Source organism: Carassius auratus, chromosome 32 (genome assembly GCF_003368295.1).
Source record: "Carassius auratus strain Wakin chromosome 32, ASM336829v1, whole genome shotgun sequence".
Classification (NCBI taxonomy): domain Eukaryota; kingdom Metazoa; phylum Chordata; class Actinopteri; order Cypriniformes; family Cyprinidae; genus Carassius; species Carassius auratus.
In genome coordinates, this window is record NC_039274.1 from 7,105,695 (window position 1) to 7,129,305 (window position 23,611).

At 35.9% G+C, this 23,611-nt stretch overlaps 2 protein-coding genes across 2 annotated transcripts; both read right to left on the minus strand.

Annotated features, from left to right (window-relative positions):
- Positions 1-288: 288 nt before the first annotated feature.
- Positions 289-9,871, minus strand: dpep2 (dipeptidase 2). The gene is made up of 11 exons (XM_026215250.1): positions 9,724-9,871; positions 8,652-8,800; positions 7,703-7,829; positions 7,303-7,432; positions 5,732-5,873; positions 4,389-4,458; positions 3,467-3,643; positions 3,196-3,280; positions 3,052-3,127; positions 2,606-2,741; positions 289-1,479 (listed from the first exon to the last, which is right to left on the minus strand). Exons 2-11 carry the CDS (start codon positions 8,789-8,791, stop codon positions 1,291-1,293), a joined length of 1,272 nt encoding a protein of 423 aa, XP_026071035.1. The 5' UTR covers positions 8,792-8,800; positions 9,724-9,871; the 3' UTR covers positions 289-1,290.
- A 6,459-nt stretch (positions 9,872-16,330) lies between these two features.
- On the minus strand, positions 16,331-23,149 carry LOC113051478 (tubulin polymerization-promoting protein family member 3-like). Its single transcript, XM_026215251.1, has 4 exons — positions 22,756-23,149; positions 19,359-19,556; positions 18,995-19,148; positions 16,331-17,271 (listed from the first exon to the last, which is right to left on the minus strand). The coding sequence occupies exons 2-4, from the start codon at positions 19,544-19,546 to the stop codon at positions 17,080-17,082; spliced, it is 534 nt and encodes a 177-aa protein (XP_026071036.1). The 5' UTR covers positions 19,547-19,556; positions 22,756-23,149; the 3' UTR covers positions 16,331-17,079.
- Positions 23,150-23,611: the final 462 nt, after the last annotated feature.

Here is a 23,611-nt window from a genome sequence, read left to right on the forward strand (position 1 = left end):
TAGTGCTTCCTGGTATAAGACTGCCATTCAGAATGCAAGTGCTAAACTTACATTTTTATGTGAGTGCTTGTATTTTTTTATTTATTCTGTCTTTATTTATTTGCAGAAACTCTCCATTGTATCGAAAGTTATAGCTTTAGAAAATAACCAAAGGAGCTGAAATGGAATGGATAGATTTTGTAATATATAACTGCATTGTAAAACTTTTTTAAGAGAAAAAAAATTCTTTGTAAATGAACTATTCAACAATCTGCATTTTATTACACAACTCACATTGAGAATGAGACATTTTGGATACTGATACAAAGTCTTTATTCTTTTTTTTAGGGCATGATTACTGTACAGACAATATACATTTGTTATACAAATAGAAGAATATATGGAAGACTGTACAGACTAACAGCATTTATGGAATGTGTTACATCTGTACAGTGTTTTATATTAAAGATAAAGATTAAACACTTAATTAAACATGCAGTTGACTTATGTATAGTATTAAGAAAAACATTTTAAAAACGAAAATATGAAAAGGCTGCAATAAAGTGCACTATGACGTGCACATGACTTCTGTATTATATCATCTTATTTTTGCCTCAGAAAAGACGACCTCTAACTTGCCAACTTGTTGATTAAAAACAGGTGTTATTGCATTGTAAAGTTGACAAATATTTTTTCCTCCCATAATAAATAAGTACAGTATTATCGAAAACAGATTGTCTCATCTGCTTAGAAATACAAGCATACGCTATGGCTCTCTGGTGCTTCCAAAAGATTCATCTTGTTTGTTTGAGCAGTTCATCAGAGTTTAAGGTAGAAGGGCATGCTAGAAGAGGTGATAGGAGTGTTTGAAAAATGTGTTTGGAAAGACATCATGTAATTATAATAATAATAATAAAACATTAATTTTGTATAAAAATATTTTTTTATATCTACTGCTGCAAAAGGGAAATACCAGACAGATCGAAAGAAACAGATGCTTCTTACTGATATGCTAAAGAAGTGCAAGATAATGCAACAATGCGGTTTATTACCTCATTTTGTTTTCTCATGTGAACTGTTCACTAGCAATGCATACCAAGAAACCGTTATAACGTATGGTCTTCATAAACTTTTACCAAACATAACAGTTTCCAAAACTGTCAAAGCACCTAAATGTGTCAGTTTCAGTCAGCAAATTGACTTCAAGTGTACCTCTGGTCTTGTTGAGGTTTGGTTTTGTTGGCCAAGCAGTCTGTGGTAAAGATTCATTTGTATATAGTCTCTGGTCGGTTGATTCATTGTTTTGTTAGATTACTGTAACTGGATCCAAAGTAAGATGAAGCAGATTAAAGCTTTCGCAGGCATCAATGGAGCATTTCCATTTCCGTGGCTTCTTTTAGGCAAGACCGGCTGGATCAGCATCACACGACAGCTGTTGTTCACTTCCGAAAGTGAGATTTCAACCTCACTGGGTGAAATTTGCAGCAAATCATCCCGTACCTTTTAACATATGGAGAGAGACAAATATTTAACAAATATCCAACTGTGCTCTGATCATACTTGAGTGAAATACTTTTAATAAACAAACTATAAGAATGTGTAATACTCACAGAATTTCAGTACACAGGTCCTTAATTTGAATTAAATGAATGTTGATTTTTTAAAAATGTGTTTTGAAATTACATGTATTAATATATTTTAGAACTAAAAAGGAAAAAATAGGCCACCAGAAGACATGGTGGGCTGTATGAAAAAAAAACCACACTTAAAACCTGTCAACAGAATTTTGTCTGACAGTGGTCATATAAAAGAACTGCTGCAATAAGTGCAAAAAATGAAAAAAATTACCTTTGCTAATGCTATCTTTTGTAGTCTACAGAGCATATTAGTTACTAACCTAAACTAAGTGAAGACAGAGTGTAACCACAAATCACTGACCTGCCTGTTTACACAGTGCAAGAAGGAAGGCTGTCTACTCAGCATGCATTAAAATAAACTACAATTAAATTACGTATTTCCCCCGTTTGCTCAGAATTACTCACTGCTGCACGGTGCTGCCTAATCTGTGTGTACTCTTTGCTCCTTATGTTTTTGAGTGTGTGGCGTGAGAACAGTGCCAAACACATGAGAGTATGCAGCCCTGATGTAATAGAAACATTCTCTCTGGTCTGTTTGTTTTATTAAGATCAGAGAGATTTGAGACGTAAGGTAGTGGTGCTTTTTGACGTGGATGTTTCAATAACAGACTGTCATTTCAAAGAAGAGGGATAGATGAGGGTGGGAAATAGTGGCTGTAATATAATGAGCTAAATTAATGGAGATCACTGATAGCAGGACAAAAGGCGGTAGGAGTTTTTAAAGAAGATAAAATAAAGGAACTGGAAGGAATTTCCATTTGGCCGTAAAGATCACCATTGTATTATAAGAAAGAAATGAGCTAGGAATAAAACGTAAGAATATGTGTGAGAAAGTTTAGACAATAATCTGGCTATGCAAATTAAGTATATGTGGACTATGTTATGTTTACGAATGTCAATTGCAGTATTTATACTGCCTCTAAAGATTTATACACATCTTAACTGACCTAATTAAACTAGGAACGGAAAACAAGAATTTATTCCCTGACCTTCTCAACTTTTCGGAACACTCTGAGGAAGTTCAGTCTTAGCACTCCAGCCAGCTCTTCCTCAGTCCAGTTCCTTGATATCAGCTCCTCAATTAGTGCTGGATATTTGGAGACGTCCTCCAGGCCTTTAGGGAATCTGTAATAATACAGGCACGCATAAACACAGAGACATACAGATAAGCATAATCCGCATGCTTTTCTTTGTGATTCTTGGAGATATGAATGTTTCGGAATGGATTTTAATATTGTAAAATGTGTTAACTGGTGCTGAGAGTACTACAATAATATCGGTAGCTAAAAAAATATTTTTGGTTTAAATTCTGCAGAGGTCTCCTCATGTTTACGGCAGAATTACACAAGCATGGATTCCATGGAGGTACGTTAGGCTAAGAAGGTTGCGTAAACTCAATTCAGTAACGTCAGATGTATTTGAGATCTTTACTTGCCCTTGTGCCCCATCATAGTCTGCTCCAATCCCAATGCTTTCCGCTCCAATCACCCGCTTTATATGATCAAAATGATCTATAAAAACATACGTTTAAAATGAAAACCTAAAAATAAAATACAAAAATAAAGAAATATTGTCTTACCAGCCACAATAGACACATTTGCGTTATTTGAACATGCTACAAAACTGCTGTAGAAGTTCACCATGATAAGCCCGCCATTTTCTTTCTAGAAAGAAAGCAAATGTTGCTATTTTCAAAATATCATACATGTCATACTGGTAAAAGTGGAGAAAAAACACAAAGTGATAAGTGACATTTTTCTGTTACTGTGTTTTCAGTAAAACTGGCATTTTGGAGATTTTTTTATAATTTTTAGCTATGTTAAATGTAGCAAAACAAATGGAGGTCTCACCAGCATCATCAGCAGGTTGTCAGGTACGTTGCGAACATTGTTACAGATAGCATAGGCTGAGGAGTGGCTGAAAATAACTGGAGCAGCAGAATGTTTCAGCACAGCTCTGGTTGTCTCCCACGAGCTATGGGACAGATCAACCAGCATTCCCAATCTGTTCATCTCATACACAACTGCCTGGGGAAAGACATGATCAAGCAATTCAATTCATTAATTACTCATGTAAAGCAGTTAGTTTGGATCCATTCAGTTTAATTCTACAAATCAAGGAAGGCAGGGTAAATTTGTAGACCTTTACCCATTTGGAGTTTTACTGTGCATTCTCTAATGTAAATCAAAAATAATCTGCGCCAATGTGAATTCCACCACAAAACTGGTTCTAAAAATACAGTCGTAACAAAGTAAATTCATCATAATCATGATTTTTCTTTGAGTGTACTTGATTCATATAACATAATAGGTCCACTTTGTGCAATATTGTAATAATATGTTATGATAGACAACTTTTATATGTAATTTGCCAGCAATTGCAACACATACACTCAGAAAAAAATTTATTCAGTGGTAATGATGAACTACTGTGCAAACAGGATATATAAATCACCATCTTCAATATTTTAGTAACTCCAGGATCAAGGCATTTTTTTAAGCAGAAAGAAAACTTAAAACTTTGAAAGTCTTTGAACTTTTGTTTTTTAAGTCTTTCAGCTTTTTTTGTCTCTAGTCTTTGGGTTCATAACGGGGACACAAGACAGGGTTTTCCAAATACAGAAGAGAATGAAAGAGGCCTTTAATACCAGGTCAAATTTCCCACTAAATACAAATGTTACTTTGGTTCAACAATCTTGCATTAAACTTTATTTTCTTATATGATCTGTTTTACGTTGTTTTATCAACTACTGATTCATCAAGAAAAACTTACCTTGCCAAAATCTGTCAGGCTGTTATTCTTCCGCTGGTAATTTGGGTAAAAACTAGATGAGCTCTCAGCCCTAAACATAACATTATAGGAGAAAGTTTAAAGGGGGGGGTGAAATGCTCGTTTTCACTCAATATCCTGTTAATCTTGAGTACCTATAGAGTAGTACTGCATCCTTCATAACTCCAAAAAGTCTTTAGTTTTATTATATTCATAAGAGAAAGATAGTCTGTACCGATTTTTCCCGGAAAAACACGAGTGGCTGGAGGCGTGACGTGTGGGCGGAGCTAAAGAATCACGAGCACCAGTAGGCTTTTGTGTTGAGAGCATGTGGAAACTGTGACATTACCCAGAGCCGTTGAAAAACATATTAAAGGCTCTGACATTACCGTGAGGGAAAAACCATCATCCAAATCAAACCATGGCTAACAGTCAGATTCAGCCGTTTATTTATGATCCAGAATCAGATCCCGAGGCTGAAACTGAACGAGAGCAGCAGCAGCAACGACTCGCTCCGAGCGGGGCTCAAACCCGAGTCTCGGGGAGGCGGACGCACTAACAAGGAGGCAGAGATATTTGAAGCAGTTTTACTCACCGCCTGCGGTTCCAACACACGATCGTGCCCTTTTACGTTGGGAATGCATCATCCTTAAGAAATAAACGATACGTCCGTCGTCAAACTAGGCCTTGTTTGTAAAACAAGCATCTTCGAAATGCAGGGAACAAACACAAACACTTGCACAACTCCGTTGATGCTCTGTAAAAATAAACTCCATCCACTGGTCCCTTAATGCTGTTTTTTTTGGGTAATCTGTGCAGGGTTGTCTTGCCCTGGCAACCAAAAACACACTTCTTTTGTGACTTCTCCCGACGCTCTCGCTCTGATCAGTGAATCGCTCTGATCAGTGAATGTCTCTGCTCTCAGTGCTCTGCTATACGGGAGCGCACGCTCTTCCGGCAGAAGTGCCCATATAAGGAAATTCTGCTCCATCTAACGTCACACAGAGCCATACTCGAAAAAAACTTTCCGAAACTTGTGACAAACCGGAAGTAGTATTTTGGGAACAAAAATACTCCTTCAAACGTACAACTTAATTTTTGAAACTTTGTCCATGTTTAGCATGGGAATCCAACTCTTTAACAGTGTAAAAAACTCAGTATGCATGAAATAGCATTTCACCCCCCCTTTAATAATGTAACTACATGAAATGGACAAATAAAAATTCAGGGACAGTATGTCTAAGTAAGCAGTATAAGTTGTGTTTGCGCTCTCAATTCAGTATTAAAACTTGTTTGTACACATTATTATCATAAGCTTATGTTGTACATGTATGATGAGTATTTACCATGGGGTGTTGCAGGTATGTGTGAGGGCCATGGATCTTACTCCAAGCTGGTAGAACATGCGTAGTGCTGGTAAACTACTGTCGATGGAGTGGCCTCCCTCGATACTGATTAGACATGCGATTTTTGTACTGTTCCTCATTCCTTAAACACACATACACAATTTTTTTTACATACATACATATATACATATATATATATATATATATATATATATATATATATATATATATATATATATGCCATAGTCTTAGTTCGTTCTCAATTATATTACACAACATCTATTCCTAGTACTACCCTTACTTCACAAAGAACACTTCTATAAAATGCTGTTCATATGTTTGGGGTCAGTAAGGTTTTTTTTTTTTTTAAGAAACGTATACTTTTGTCATGCATTAACAAAAGTAATAGTTTCTAGTAGACATCTATTGATTTAAAACAATTTCTGATAAACACTGTTATCTTAAACTTTCTATTCATCAAAGAATATATTACAGTTTCCACAAATATATTAAGCAGCACAACTGTTTTCAATATCGATAAGACATGCTACATTTTGTTACATTTTATATAACTTCACAAATGTTTCAATATATATATAAATTATAATAATATTTAACTATGTTACGGTTTTACTTAATTTGATCAAATAAATGCAGCCTTGGTGAATATGAGACTTTAAAACCATTAAAATATCAACCCTAAGCTTTTTTTTTTTTTAAATGTGAAATGCAATCTAGATGTTTTACAGTGTTACATAGGGACAGCAATCCAATCATGTTGAGTGAGTATATCCCCAGGCTTAATTGTCTCTTCTCTTTTCACTTACACAAGTGTAGGCTAGAATCTTGTTCATTTGGAATTGACTGGAGATCATTTATAACATCCTCTCTGGATACAGACTTCTGAAAAAACTGTCATGTCATTAAGATTTCTATGATCAAACTATCCCTGGAGAGGCTAAAAGTTATATCGTTACTTAACCTCATGAGATTATAAACCTGCATGAAATTTTTTCTTCAGTGGAACATAAAAATAGATATTCTGAAGAATGTTGGCAGCCAGTTTTGGTGACCATTGACTTGCATTGTGTGGAGAAAGAAAAACATTTCTCCAAATACCTTTTTATATTCCACAGAAGGAAATAAAGTCATGATAAATTATGAGTTTTAATTTTTGTGTGAATTTTCCCTCTAAGCAACAAACAGTTAGAAGATATACAGTATGAAAGATAACAGGGTAAAGCCTCTGTTCAACTGGACTGGCAGGAGCCCCAGAGGCTTTTCATCTTTTCATTGAGTATGCTCTAAAATATGGAGAAATAAAATTAATACATGTTTGGACTAAAAGTAATAACTAAAGTCACTGGAAGACAAAAATGAATATTATATTGTCTACCTGCAGCAGAACTCCCTCAACTCAAACTCAGTTGATTTTGAGATTACATAACCTATAAACATCAATATTACAACAAAAGTCTCTCTATATTAGGCTATTATTTTATTTTTTCTAAACTATTCAAAATTAAAATAAAATGACTTCAGGTCAGGTGGAGGATGAGGTGCAATAGTACCTTCAGCTGTGGTGACCAGTTCCATCTCTGGGTTTTCAGTACACATACGACGGATTACATCAATCTGTTCCAAGGTCAGTCTGACAGCATCTTTGTCCTGAGCCGTGCACAACACGTACGCTGCAAAAACCTGACAAATATCAAGGATTTATTTATCTCATATCATGAACAAAATGATCAAAACAGCAAACTGGCCACTTACTTTTAGTCCAAAATGTATAAGAATGATAAATTTGGGGAGAAATTGTGAAGTGAAGTGACATTCAGCCAAGTATAAAGCATCCAGTATACACAAATATAGGTGTGTGATATAAAATTTACAAATGATACTAAATAGCAAAGTGCAGTACAGGATAGTTAAAGATACAGATTATAAATAAGATCAGCCAAGAGAAATTACCTGTCCTCCAACATGACCAGCAGTGAGGCGTGTAATATCTGTAGCCACATTAGAAATGTTATGTAAACTGAAATTGTTCAATTGGTTTTTAAAGTGCATCCTCAGACGTAGTGCCAAGTCATTGTGTCTGAGTAAAGAGAAAGAGAAGCAGTCTGAAATCAAAAGACATCACAACACTATTTTTATTGCCAAATGGTCCTTCTCTGAAGCCATTTGCTGTCCAGTATTCTCAGCTATACACAGGAATGGACTAAACCAATAAGTGAAGTAAGCAAGCGCCTAGGGACCCGGAGAATCATCAGATACTGTTGCAACTTTTGCCAAGTGCTCCAGTCTGTATTTATTTAAATAGGTTTCTATTTACAATGTTTTTGCAGCATCTAGCAATGCAGCCAGTCACAGACATATCTGATTTCTAACCACCGAAGATTTGTTCTAAAGAACAGCTAGATTACATATTCAGTTTGTTTCTCACCAAACCCTATCGTATGCCTTCAGAACACTTGGAATATGAGACGAGTTGTATGGGATTATTTTATGACAAGACTCACTGCTCTTAAATGGACAAGTGTAAGGTTTTTTTTTTTTCGTTTTTTTTTTTTTTTTTTTTTTTTTTTTTGAGATCTGTGATTCAAATGCAGCTTTAGAACAACATCAGGTTGACTAAATATTTTCTACATTTAGCTATAGGCCCTAGTACCCCACAGACAACTTGTTAATAGGTAAAAAAATAATTAAAATAAAATAAACTATGACATAGTGGGACAGGAGAATAAGGGTTACAAAAGTAGAAGAACATAATGTGTTGGGGCCCCATACCGGGAATTTCCTCAGAGCCCCCAAAATCCCCAAGTCTGCCCCAGGTCACATTATAGGCCTAGTATAAACCAGTGAGGGTTAAAACACAGATTAAAAATACACATGAATGAAAGTGATACGCAAGTCGTACCCATCAATTAGTGGATATTTTGTCATAATATCCAGGGTTGTACTGCTTTCGGATATTACTCCATGTAGAAGCGAGAGAAGGGTGCATATGAACCACCATTTCCATGCACCTCTGATGCTTTTTTCTTTGTATATTAACATCCTATGGAGCTGGAAAAAAAATTACAATTAAAAAAAACAGATCTGAAATAACTGGAAGCATCTCTGGCATGCACAGTAACCAGAGGCAAAACTGTTTAAAAACACCTTGAATTTATAAACCAAGCTTAATCACATTAGATTTCAATATGAACTATACAGAAATGAAGGACTCAAGAAATATTTCATATAAATATTTATGACAATCAGAAAATTTCAGTTAGTTAGTGACTAGTTGAATTACTGAGAAGTTGATTTTAAATGTGAGAAATGGCTGAAAGGAAAGACCCGGTTTCAAAAGTGCCCTTTATTTGTTTCCATTAATTGAAACCTTTGTTTCATATGTTATGAAAACATATACAGTAGTAACTTTCAGACTTTGTCATAGGCGTAGCCCACTCCACCGGATGATTTCAATTTAATAAACTGCACAAAATGACTCATTAAAAACTTTATCAACTTTCTGGCAACAGGATATCGTCAGCAAACCCACAGGCCACATAGTCTACACTTCAGTGATAACATCTGCTGCTAAAACGTCGATGGGGTATTGTTCATGTTTTACTAACATCAATGGAACATACAGCTTAAAAACATTAGGCTATTTTTTATGTGTCCAACAAATGCTTCTCTCTTATGTGTTGTGTGAACGCCTCACTATTAGACACCGTGTATTCAAATAACTGTACATTATTTTCCTGCAATTAAGATGTTCAACATTACTGTACAGTATGTAATAGTTACGTGTGCGTATCCTTACAGTAAACCTAACTGTCTTTGAAAATAAACACCAGGAGGAAAAAGTAGTGAACAGTAAAGTCTTAGAAATCCGGATCTCCCTCTCCTCTACTGTATGTCAATTAGTATCAAGCAAGCCTGAAATGTCCATCTTTAAAATACACAGTGGCTCGTATATTACAAATGCCATTACTCACCGCGTCGGGAGGTTTGCTTTAAAATACTCATGGACGTGAAGAGATGTTTCTGCTGTGTGGAGTTATCTGTTTTTTTCTCAGCTTGCCCATGTGTTTTTCTTTACCGTATGTTTCAGTTTATCACTCTTGGTGGTTTGCCCCTCGGAGAAGTGTCGCCCCCTTCCGCGTGTTGTTTGTAGGCACATAAACACTAACGTGAATGAACTATGATTGGAAGCACCTGAAAAACGTTAGCCTTTGGTAAAATCAAATGTTCTGTCTGATTTTGTCACACGCTATAACATGTTAGATAAATTAATTGGTTACATTTACATATTTTGTAAAAAAAAAAAAATGTAATAATAAATAAATAAATGAATAAATAAATAAAAAGTAATGTTCTCAGAAAACACACAATGTATGATATTATGAGTCAATAGTTCTAAAATATTTTTTAGAAGCTGGACTTATTAAAGCTTAATTAAAGTAAAAAAAAACTCTAAGAAAATTAAATAAAAAAATATTAAATAGATATTGAAAAAGCACAATGTATCATGCTGATTATCTTCTTTAAAAACAAAACAAAACAAAAAAGGTCTACAGCAGAACTTAAGCTTAAATGTGTGACAAATGTCAACTTACAAATCCATACTAAAGCCATCCTAACTTCATATCGACACAAATTGATTTTCAGAGAGAAATTCACACACACACACACACACACACACACAAGGAAGCGCTTTTGCTCACACTAGGCTAATTGCCTTTTGCAAGTATAAGAGGCAGCTGTTTTTATGAAGATAATAATTTCATCAGTTATTCTTCTAGGGCTTAAATATATAAAGAAATATAATAAACAATGCATTTCTTCTAACATTTTTCATTAACATTATAATTTCATTATCAAGAAATTCAAAGGGAAAGGCAGACTATGTCATATAATGTTAATACATTTCATATTAATACAATTATTTATTTATTTTTACTTTTCCACAGTCTTCAAATGTACAGTATTTGCCATCAGACAACTTGAACTGACTGATTCATTCTTTTTACCAGCTCAGGTCTCAGTGAGCTGTCAGGAGAGGCATTGAGAAATGCAGTGGCACATTCTTCTTGCTTATTTTCGAACCTTCAGAATGTACTACTCTGGTAGGTCTACCTGACAAAACATCTCTTCATCCTGGTGTACCTGAAAACCAGTAAATGGATAATGGCAGTCAGATAAAAATTAGAATTTTCTAATTACTAATTACTCACATGTGGCCAATGGGAATTAACAAAATGTAATTATTGTATGGCATAATATTGTTACTATTTAAACATAAAACAATTCATATGGGCAATTTCGTTTCTACCTGCAGTAGAATAATCATATTCACAGATTCAACTGAACTGCCAGGTAGCCAGTTAGAATCTGGGAACCTGTAAAAAATTTATTTACTCTATATATAGTCCACATAGGTACCCAAAACAAAATCATCCTAAAGTATGATTAAAAACTGATTTTAGGAAATGTCTAACATTCTACTTAAGAGCAAAAATAAAACTCTGTTAATTAAAAAGCATAATAAAAAGCAATAAAGGCAATATGAAAAATGAATGGATATTTTTCAGTGTACCATGAAAATGGAAGAGGTGACTGTGGAGCTCTGTTTGTATGACTGCCATGCACAGGGCCGGACTGTGACGGAGTGTGTTTTTTCTTTTTTTCCTTTTTTGTGTGTGTGTGTGTGTGTGTGTGTGTGTGTATGTGTATATATATCACAAATGTTTGTTTATATACTGATGGTGGACTTCACTTTTACAACACTTGCCAAAGAACTCCATGGCTCACATATACACTTACCATTAGGCAATAAATTTTTATATTTGTTAAAACAACTTTATATAGTAGCCTACTTGTTTTCACATGCATACAGGCTTAAGATACACACATGCAATCAGGTTCACATGCACGCAGTAAGTGTGCATACCATGGGAAAACCCCAGCAGGCCACATACAGTGAGATCCCCAGAGGACACAAACAAACACATCAGAAGAAACAATACACATATGGCTGCTCGGAGTCATGGTGGAGGATAACAAGCACTATGAAACACAAACACACAATATCTTAGATTACAATGAATACATACTGTAACACTAAGAAGGTAATGGCAAAATCATACAGATGCACAACAAAATGCTTTTATAAGTTTTATGACCTTTTTAACCTCATTGTTGCTGTCCAGTGACAGCACTTACATAAAGAATGATGCTGATTTGAAATCATAATCTTCTCTAATACTTAAACTAAAATGAAAATTATTTTTAATAAACACACTAGTGATTTAAGGACTCTATTATCATTTATAATGTTAACCCTGAAATTGATATGGACTCGGGTGGTCACATGGTAGGTCATCTGGTAGGTTTCTCTCTTAGGTATCTGGACATTAACTGAAAATATGTTTACTCACATGCCCAAAATCATCTTTGCAGAGCTGGGCTATCAGCTGGAGAAAGTAGCCTGAAGAGATGAACAAAGTAATGTAGGCCAATACTAGCAGTATTATTGTACATTTGCTCTAATCACAGCAAACACCTAAAACGAAAACACACATTTTGAAGAATAGGCAGGACCATGTTTATTGTAAAAAAAATAAAAAAATAAAAAAAGGAATGAACTGTGAAAGTCATATAATGATCAGAATCAGAATTCCCTTTTTTTTTCGCCAGTTGTGTCCAAACACATGAGGAATTTGTGCTGGTACACACATACATACAGAAAAAAAAATTAAATAGTAAGCCTTAACAATTAATAATAATAATAATAATAATAATAATAATGTGTATGAATCTGGAACAGTAGATTTATCTACAGATTTGTACATTGTTTACTCTATATGCAGCTGTATAAATAAAGAGATATGTATTATGTATTTACATAATACTTGAGAAAGAGCCAATAATTAAAGATTGAAAATGAATTAGAGAAATGATTACAGAACATAGGTAATGATTTATGTGTTACCAGTTTAATAAGCTGGAGATGGCATAAGGGAAAAACTGTTTTTATGTCTAGATGTTCTAGTGCACAGAGATCTTTAGCGTTTGCCTGAGAGGAGAAGTTTGTGTCCAGGGTGAGAGGGGTCTTTGATGATGTCACATGCCCATTTCTTCACTTCGGAGTTGTACAAGTCCTGAAGGTTGGGCAGGTACACTCCAATGATCCGTCCTGCGTTCCTTACAGTCCGTTGCAGTCTTCTTAAATCTGATTTGCTGGCTGACCCAAACCAGACCGTTGTAGTAGTGCACAGAATCAACTAAATAACAGCTGAGTAAAACTGTGTCATCTGTGCCTGTGGCAGGTTGAACTTTTTCAGCTGATGAAGGAAGTACAACCTCTGCTGGGCCTTTTTCACAAGGGAGTCCCACTTCAGGTCCTGAGAGATGGTGGTGCCCAGGAACCTGAATGACTCTCCAGCAGTAACAGTGCTGTCCACGATGGTGTAAAGGGGGAGACCTCCTGAAGTTCACTATCATCTCCACAGTTTTGTGCGTGTTCAGCTCCAGGTTTTTGTGACTGCACCGGACAGCCAGCTGCTCAACCTCTTGTCTGTAAGCAGACTCGTCTCCTTCCTGGATGAAGTAGTGTCATCTACAAACTTCAGGAGTTTGACAGAGGGGTCAGTGGAGGTACAGTCATTTGTGTAGAAGAAGAAGTGCAGAAGGGAGAGATCACAGCCCTGAGGAGCTCATGGTGTGGTTGTTGGATGTGAGTTTTCCCAGCCTCACTAGCTGCTGTCTGTCTGTCTGTCAGCTGTTGATCCACTGATGGAGGTGGGTACAGAGAGTTGTGTGAGTTTATTCTGAAGGGTATCCGGGACCTGTTTGCTCAGTAAGCAAACTGCAGGGGGTTTAGCAAGGGTCCAGTAATGTCCTTCATGTAGGCCAGCACCAGTCTCTCAATTGACTTCATGACGACAGATGTTAAAGCAACAAGTCTGTAGTCATTAATTCCTATGATTTTTGGTTTCTTGGGTAGCCTACAGGGATGATGGTGGAACATTTGAAGCAGGAGGAGACTACACACAGCTCCAGGGATCTGTTGAAGATCAGTGTGAAGAAGGAAGATAGCTGGACAGCACAGGCAGGTTTGGAGGTAGGTTGGAGAGACACTCTCTGGGCCTTTGGTTTTTCCGTACCTTTGACTAGGTTTACAGGACAGTGTTTTCTTCTTACAGCATAGTAGTCTACTTGATCTGTGGAGTCCATGAAGCTATTTCTGCTTATCATGAATTCATGAGCACACTTTTTTTTTTTCTGGAGACCCATTGTCTGCTCATCTTTTTTTTTCCAGAACAATTTTTTCATTACTTATTTTGTTTCCTTCAAATTTCTGATTTTCTTGTAAACACCACAAAAATTGATTTACAGAATGTACAACCCTCAAGGTATTAACATTTATATGTATTAAAAACACCAATATTGCTTGTATCATAAGGGTTCTTCTTGGAGTCAAACACCTGTAAGATAAAGTGTACACTAATGAATCACACAAATCACAGCGTTAGCAACAGCACGGAGGATTCATTAAAGGCACATATGACCCTTAATTGAATATTGAGTGCATTGATTTTCATTATCATTGATATAATAATCTGTTGTCTGGTAAAATCCTTTATTATTGAATTTGGAGCATATTGATACTCTTATTCATACCTGAGCTACATCCACACATATTTGTGCACTTTAATTTGTGCTTTCTGCTTTTTCATGCATATGCAGTATCTGAGAATTATACTTTACCATTCCAACGTTTGTGATCAGTAAAACTTTATTTATTTATTTTTGTCGAAATGTTTTTGAAATATTTGAATGGCAGTGAAGTTGGTCTCTTCAAAAATAAATTGTATAAACCACGTGAAATGAAATGTTTATTTCATTCACTCAAAAACAAAAAAAAAGCATGTTTTAGAGAAATGTTCTAAAAAGTGCCACAAGGTGGGACCATCGAGTCGAGTCATTTGTCTCATCCATGGACTTGTAGAAGATTCCTATGCTCTTATTGCAGTAACGTCTGTTTGGATCATGTTTTTGTGTCTTTATGTTTATTTATTTTTATCTTTTAATATTTCACTATAGAAACAAGCCCAATGACGTGATTATCATTTTTAACATATTGTTTAACTACCTGCTAAGTGATATAGACCTATAACCTCAAAATAATATAAGTCTAGACACAAGAGCATCAGTATCAATTAATATGATTATCATTTCAGAAACTTGCTAATTACTAATTGTCACATATATTATTTTGAGATTTGAGAACATCAGCATGAATGAGACATTATTGACTCATATTTGGCTTTCTGACAAATATGGCATATAAGCGTGCGAAATATTGAACAGGTGGGTTGGTTCAAAATTCAAGTTAACTTCAAAAAGGTAGCCTTTACCCAGTAAACTTTTATCGTTCCACAAGGTGCATTTGTTGATATCCAGGGGAAATACAGTCTAATGGTTCTCAAGAGTTGCAGAGCAACAACCAAATCAGACATAGCCGACGTAATAACGTATTGTATGACTGTATTCAAATCGCAGACGGACCAAAAATTCGAAATAAAACATGTAATCAGCCATTAAACTGGGTTGTTATTTAGTGTGAATGAACGTTCATTTAAACATTACGTCATCGTGTCACGTCCTTCCCCCGGTCTAGAGGCACTCGAGTCCGCGCGAGCTGGCGGCCTTTCTAAGCGCGCGGCAGTCATCAGCCTGCAAATTCAAATGCAGTCAAGCCTGATCGGCTCTCGAGCTCATGTTAACAGACAATTAATCAACCGGTTGATTACAGCGTGCTGCGAGCACTGAAGTTGACCGAAGGCGATATGTGCGATACCATTCATCAACGTGTCACAGGAGCTACAAAGACTCGAGCTGGAATGGAGCGAGATGTTTTTGATTAAACGCTTCCAAGGAGATGAACCAAACAAACGTTGCCATGAACCAGTGTGTTTGGTTACACACACACAGAGGGCAGGGAAGGCTGCCGGAGCCAGGTGCCGGGCTGTTGTGTTTGTCTATGGTGTGGATGCCATGGCAATAGAGGGACCAGCGTCGACGTCCTGTCTGTCCCTCAGGGGAGACTTACCATAGTTGCTAAGTCCGCGTATTATACGCTGTAAGGTAGCTTAATGTTTTATTTTTACAATGTTTTTGTAATGTATTAATTATCACTGTAATAATAATAATAATAATAATAATAAAAAGTAGGCATAGCATACTAATACTTAGAGTATATTTGGTTTGAATAGACAATATTTTAGTAGGCTATAAATATGTCCCATTTGAAGCTCTTGTATTTTTTCTAATTTCCCATCTCTCTAATCCTCACAGGTGATTGGAGATGAGTTTTGTTCCTGCTTTGTTGCAGTTTGCTGATTTTTGTAAAATAACTTATGTTTTTGCTTTTCAGATTAAAAGAGTAGTTTAAATGTAATATGTTGCAGGCTCAGTTATTGGTAATTGATAATAAATAATATTGATGATAAAAAAAGAAAGAGGTTTCAACCTTACAAAACCAGGAATGACAAGAGACGTCCAAGTTGATTTTTTTAACAACATCATGATGCATCAACTGCAGTTGTTTTTAATGTACTTTATTATTTTTTTTAAATAGACTAAAATACAAAAACAAACAAAAAAACACACCAAAAGTCATTTAGTGACGGTTTATAGAAAGGCAGTTTCCAGTTTCAGTAACACAGTAAACTAACTAAAACATAGATATGACAATGCATTTTTGGAAATAATAAGAGAAGGGTAGCTAATACACAAATAAAGCTGGTTTACCGTTATCCTTTGAATAATGACATTTTTTGACAAGTTTCAGCAATGAATATTGTTAGAACTTAACGAAAGCAATTACGCAGGTCCATCAATACACATGTTAGAAGAAATAAATCTCTTAAAGGGCTTACTGTGTTTCGCTTCTCCGTCTGAAGCATTGCAACGTTTGGATGGACCTTTCTCGTAACTATTAAACAAAAACATCAAATACACCACTTATCTGTTTCCCCACTTGAAGAGCTGTCTTCATGCTTGCTCTTTGAGATTTTCACCTGAAATCCTACATACTGTACAGCAGATGCTGATCTGCATAAAAGGAGTTAGACCAGTCCTCACCAGTTCCTTCTTACTATTCTTTCAACCTTCTAATGGAAACCCACTGTATTATGTTTAAAGACAAACATTTACAACAGTTCCTGTGTTACATTGCATAGTGGCTGTTTGATTTTACAGGTCAAAGTTCAAGTTTGGGTTTGGTCCAGACCTAAGTGCTAATAAAGATGAAGCTCAGAGCTTGTTGACATGGAGACAGTGTGGCCTTACTTGGCCTTCGTCTTCTCCTCGTAAGTCCCAGCGTTCTTGTAGGCCCCTACATAGCCAGTGTGCTCCACAATCTCCTCCCGTCCACCTTTTCCTTTGCCTTTCCCACTCTCATCAAAGCGCTCCTTGTGTGAGCCCGTATATTTAGATGTGTCGGTTAACCGATCCACGGTGCCAGTTTTTGCCACTTTCTAAAATGGTTAAAACAACAACAACAACAACAAAAAACACAAATTAATAAAGAAATTAATAAAACTATTGAATTACAGCAATATCTGTCAAAGCTGGAGAGCAATATACAGAGTAATATATATATGTGTGTGTGTGTGTGTGTGCGTGCTCTTGTTTTTGTGACATATGATATCAGGACACAACTCTGTATAATGACATGGGTATGACACAGGTATTACAAGGAGAGGGCGACTTATGAGGACATAACCCATGTCCCCATTTTTCAAAATGCTTATGAACCATACAGAAAGAAGTGTTTTTTTTTGTTTTTTTGAAAAGCAAAAATGCAAGTTTCCTGTGAGGGTTAGGGTTAGGTGTAGGGTTGGTGTAGGGCCGTAGAATATACAGTTTGTACAGTATAAAAAAACATTACACCTATGGGATGTCCCCACTTTCACAAAAACAAACGTGTGTGTGTGTGTGTGTGTGTGTGTGTGTGTAGGAATAACAGTGATATCATAAATGGAAAATATAATAAAAATGGAACTAGAAATTACCCATAATATGTGCAACAGCACACCAAATTATTATTTTTTATTTAATCAGATGATCTGCACAAGGCTGTTTCAGCCTGCCTCAGCAGAGCCTTTTCTTCATTGAATGAATTCCACATATACATCACATATTCCTGCAACTTCTTTTGAACTTTTAACTAGTTGCCAGGTTTGATTTAATATCGTTTGATTTGTTACTGCCCTCGAAGTGCTGAACCGTCTGAGGAATGATGTAGTAGAACCTTATTAGTGTTTCGCAGTCTTGCTTCTGGAGGTCCACCAACACTATTCATTGTAGGTATCTCACTAATCACATCCAAATGACACATCCAGCTGAGTTCATAGAGAGTTCTACATCTACAGATGGGCTGAATTATGTGTTAGATACAGGAGACATCCAATTTGTGCTGCGTTGAAGAAGCATCATGAGCAACAACTGCTTGGCAGACTTTGTTTTTCTTAGTTCATCTTATATTTGCAAATATTCAGGCAATACACTCCCATATTCTTGTGACATCAAATATATTTCTGAAAGAAGTTGATGCAGCCTAGTAACTGAATGGATGATGTCATTAGAATTGACTTGCAGTGAAGTAGGATGAAATGGCACACCGATAACCTTTCTGTCTTCTTGCTTTATTCTTTAGGATTATTCAATGCATTTATTTGAGTAAAAAACAATACAGTCACTTCATTATTATTGTCAACTATTATTACAAATAATATTTAAATATTTAAATAATTGTTTTTCTATTTAAATGTTTTAAATTGTAAATTATTCTTGTGATGCAAAGCTGAATTTTCAGCTGCCATTACTCCAGACTTCAGTGTCACATGATCTATCAGAAATCATATTAATATGCTGATTTGGTACTCAAGAAGGTACACAAGTGATTATTTTCCAGGATTCTCTGACAAATCAAAAGTTAAAAAGAACACCATTTATTTGAAATAGAAATCTGTAACATTAAAAATGTATTTACCGATCAGTCACTTATTATCAATTTAATGCATCTATGCAGAATAAAAATATGAATTTATTATTATAAAGTATTACTGATTCAAAACTTTTGTTTGGTAGTATATATATCACTATTATTTTAAAATGGCAACACTGATTTTGATGCACAGTATAGTCACATTTATTTTTCACATGCCTCAGATGATTGTTTTCAAATGGTTGGCTTACCGTTACACCGACGTTGGCAGGTTCTTTGCCCTCGATTAGCTTATATATGGACTGCAGTGCCTCTTCTTTGCTTTGATTTTTGAACCTCTTTGGGGCCAATTCTTCTAGAGCTTTCTGGAACTCCTCATATGTTATGACCCGAGATGTTTTTGCTCTGAATAATATGGTAAACATAAACTTTTCATTATTTCTGTTACATTGCCAGTACAGTGTTTATTTTTCTATGAAAATATTAATATTTACATTTAACATTTTATGTGGTTTATTTTGCATGCACTGTAAAAAAAACCAAAACAAAAAAACAAGGTATATTAAGATTTAAATAGCCATCTGAACACAAAATTATTTATAAAAAAAAACTCACTTGACTTTTGTGAAGACAATATCTACATCAGTGCCGGTGACATTCTTGCTGTCAATAACTTTGCAGTCTTTGCACAGTTTAGCCCAGTTTTTGCCGTTCATCTCCTTTCCAGTGGCTTTGGTGTCACCATGAACAGCAAACTTCTTAAAGGAGGTCAGAAGCTGGTCCATTTCTGTGCTTTCTGCCATATTGGGTATTCTGCCAAATAAATAGTAAGACTATGACCCCATGAAACAGTTTCCAACAAGAAAGAGATGTATTAACTGTCCAAATAAAACATCTGCAATTGTGGCATGATCACGTTTTAATTAGACTAAAGATATTAAAGAAAAGACAGAATAATGTGGTACACTTTAAAAAAGAAGCATTGCATTGCATTATTATCTGATAGGAATCTCAGATGTGTATTATTCAGTATACACACATAATGTCTACAGCCTCAGGTTGTACAGATAAGGTTGAGTCCAGACAACAAAGCATCTTTTGCTCTGATTTAGCATTTCTGCCTGATCCAAGTTATCTGCATTATCTAAATTGTCCTGTGATTTTGGCTTTGAGATATTTCACTGATGGTATTCTTGTTACAGATCTTTGGAAAAAACTTCTTCAGCAGGTCACCCTCTTTTCCGTTGCATTTTGAATGGCCTGAATGAATAAAATACCAGTTAAAGAACCAGCCAAAAGTAACACATTGGGTGTGTGTGGAGCAACAGAGCACGGTGTAAAATTTAAAGGCTGGAATGACTGAGCACTCAGCAGACGGCTAATTATTCACTTCAGACAAAAGACACTTCACAAAAGACAAAAACATACTGATATTAGAATTTACTAAACATTTTCAGATGGCCTCTTTCTCTCCTTAGTAGTTTTGCTCTTTTTTTCTTTTTCTTTAGTGTGCTGTTAAGAGAACTCAGCCAGCTTCCTAATATGATACAAAACCATGTATCATATGATACAGTATCATATCATGTATCATAGTGATGAAGTGCCCTGTCAGTCACTATGAAAATCTGTTATTTACTATAAATATAAAGTTTTAAAAATCATTCTAATTCTACTAGGGATGTTCACAGCACAACCATAACAATAAAGACACAGAGGAACAATATCGTTGGGATCAATTCCATAAATGGCTGCCCACTGCTCCGGGTGTGTGTGCACTGCTGTGTGTGTGCACTTTGGATGGGTTAAATGCAGAGCACGTATGGTTCACCATACTTGGCTGTATGTCATGTTTCTTTTTTACTTTCAGATATAAATGGGATTATTGGCATTGGTGATGTAAAGTACAAGAATGCATGGACTTGCAATTTCAAAGGATCTGTGAATGTGTTTGGAAAACATGGAATTTCAGAAGTGAGGCCTAGACTTCTAGACGTTCTTGGTGTGTCTCCACAATACAGCCATTGTAAATGGAGGTGAGAGTAGGTGTGTGGATGGTCTGATGTGTCTCGGAGTTATTGTGGAATGTTTCAGATGGATGTCAGAAGTTTGGCAGCCGATGGCCTCATGGAGAGGTGATGAGTGTACAGCAGCAGTGGGTGCTTGCCCTGGCTTTAACTCATACTGCTTCAGCCATCTGTAAGTCTCCGCAGCTCACACACACACATCAAACAGTCTCTAATGCTCGGCAAGGCTGCATTTATTTGATCAAAAATACAATAAAAACAGCAATATTCTGAAATATTTTCTATGTTCCTGTATTTGAAAATGTAATTTATTCCTGTGATAGCAAAGCTGAATTTTCAGCAGCTGTTAGTCCAGAGTCGCACGATCTTTCAGAAATCATTCCAATTTGCCGATTTGGCACTAAAGAAACATTTCTTATATTATAATCAATGTTGAAAACAGTTGTGCTGCTTAGTTTTTTTTTTTGTTTTTTTTTTTTGCTGATAAATTTTATCAGGATTCTTTGATGAATGTGAAGTTCAAATGAACAGCATTTATTTGAAAATAGAAATATTTGATAATATTATACATTTATTTTCTGTCATATTTGATTCATTTATAATGTGTTCTTGCTGAATAAAAATAAAGGTATTTCCTATTTGTTGTGAAGAATGAATCCCAAAATTGTCGCACCACGTTGTAATCATCAAACGGTTCCTCAATCACTGAACAACTGAAGTAATCTCATTTTATAAGTCATCATGCTTAACATTTTGCATGAGTGTGCTGTGAATTTCCTTAATACAGTGTGTGAGGGATCGTGTGCGAGCTGCTGCTGAGGTTATGCACACACAGGCGTCTGGATAAAGACATCATTGTGAATGTGAGCCTCACCCTTCTAACACGCATGCACAGGCAGTCGTCCACATAAGCACACACTGCCCACCTCCCAAGAGATCCCCTCACTCAGGACAAGACTTTGTGGAAGTGTCCATGGAAACCATTGTATTAAAGACGGAAACAGAGACACACGTATCCACCCATCCAGACAAAACACACAAACAAACAGTAGACCCATCAAAATAACAAAGGCACGTCCTGAAGACTTTACGAGCAAATCACAATCATCTGTTTCAGCCCTTGAGATTTATAGCTAAACCTGGATTTCATACTGAAGTATAACAGATTTAATATACAGTATGATAATCACTTCACAAACAATAAAACGTTACATGTTTTAAAGACAACTTAATGACTGTTTACTTGAGAAGACAGACCCTGTAATTAACCTGATGATATCAGTAGTGTTTTGTTCAACATTTATGATATGAATGGCATCGTAATGTGCCAATTTGCCACTGGGAAAACATCATGTAATATATTTAGCCTATAAATAATTGCAATCTAAATCATTTTAATTAGTGGCAGTTATAATTATAGAAAGTGAACATGATTTAATCTTCTGGCACTTGATGGCCCTCAGTCACACTGCAGATGTTGCAGTCAGAACATGTTACACTGTCCACTGAAAACATTTTAAGTTTTAAATTCCTACATTTTTAATTCATTTTTGCAATTAAAACATTATATTTTTACCCAGTTTGACTTCTGTGCTATTTATTTATGGGGGAAACATGCCAACAACAATTTAAAAAAGCCATGACGAGTATTCCATTCAGCACAGTTTCTCATAGCAATGATTGCAAATTTAAAACTTGCTTCAAATTTGGCAAAATCTGTAGCATATGTCATGTGTCTTGAAATAACACCACTATGTGTTTATGTAAGCTTATGTACTGAATTCACATTGTACTGTGCAGCCATACTCATATAAGGCATGTTTCTAAATGTAAACAACAGCTGCTGATGCATGGTGTATTATGGGTCCATATGATTTTCTGTGTGCATGCATATAACGAATAAGACGAGTCCATGTATGCATGTTTACCAGACTGCATTTGTATATGAAGACATTCTATCACATTAGTTTCAGTAAAATTTCTCTTACCTGTGCTACTGACTTCCAGCTGCAGGCAATCCACACACACGCACACACGCTCCCGGGTCTGCACAACTTCTATCCTGTCCTGCTCTGTCTCTCTCTCTCTTTTTCTGTCTCTCCTGTTTCTCCCTTCTGAAATGGACTTTAAAGGGTGAGGGCTTGTTATCATCTGTTTATTCCTGTATCCATGGAGCCGTCCTGTTTAACATTAAGGGATGGCAATAAAAGAGAGAGAGGAAGAGAGTGTGTGTGTGAAGGAGAGAGAGAAAGAAAGAGAGCCTACTCGAGTTGTAGTGACCAGGGTCATTTATCAGTCGGGGTGAATTGGAGACTTGAGCACAGAAACATAGAGAAGCCAGAAAAAGATTGAAACACTGTCCAGGGTGTGGCACTTGTTTGTTTGTTTTTTTTGTTGTTGTTGTTGTTTTTTTGTGGTTTGTGTTCATCTTGTGTTTTACCATTGCTGTGTTTGTATGTAGATGCTACTCATTCAGTGGTGTGAATGTGTAAGAAGAGAGCGAGGAATGCGATTCATCCAGCACTGCATGCATGTGTTAGTATGCGTGTGTGAGAATGCTCATCCAATACTGCCTGTGTGTGTCCATACTTAGCTACACCTTCGAACCAGATTGGTCCCCAGAAGTGCTCAAGCCAAATCTGGCAAAACCTCTATTTTAAGGACATTCAGGAACTATGTCATTTCTACAATTCAGTCAATTGTAGAGGCTGGGTTTCAGCAAACGAAATGATCGAAACCTGACATACATCATCAAGTGATTTTAGCATTAAAATAAAAATAAAAAATAAATAAATACATGCACCGATAAATTGTTCACAGATCAACAGCATGCATTTAGGAAAT

What these genes read in the sequence shown, in the direction of transcription:
- LOC113051478 (XM_026215251.1), bottom strand. Translation starts at nt 19,546, where the DNA reads ATGGCAGAAAGCACAGAAATGGACCAGCTTCTGACCTCCTTTAAGAAG. An exon ending in ATTGTCTTCACAAAAGTCAA is followed by an intron (nt 19,149 to 19,358) that starts GTGAGTTTTTTT and finishes CATATTATTCAG; the next exon opens with AGCAAAAACATCTCGGGTCA. An exon ending in CTGCCAACGTCGGTGTAACG is followed by an intron (nt 17,272 to 18,994) that starts GTAAGCCAACCA and finishes TAACCATTTTAG; the next exon opens with AAAGTGGCAAAAACTGGCAC.
- dpep2 (XM_026215250.1), bottom strand. Translation starts at nt 8,791, where the DNA reads ATGTTAATATACAAAGAAAAAAGCATCAGAGGTGCATGGAAATGGTGG. An exon ending in CTGGTCATGTTGGAGGACAG is followed by an intron (nt 7,433 to 7,702) that starts GTAATTTCTCTT and finishes GATATTTGTCAG; the next exon opens with GTTTTTGCAGCGTACGTGTT. An exon ending in ACTGGTCACCACAGCTGAAG is followed by an intron (nt 5,874 to 7,302) that starts GTACTATTGCAC and finishes TGTGTGTTTAAG; the next exon opens with GAATGAGGAACAGTACAAAA.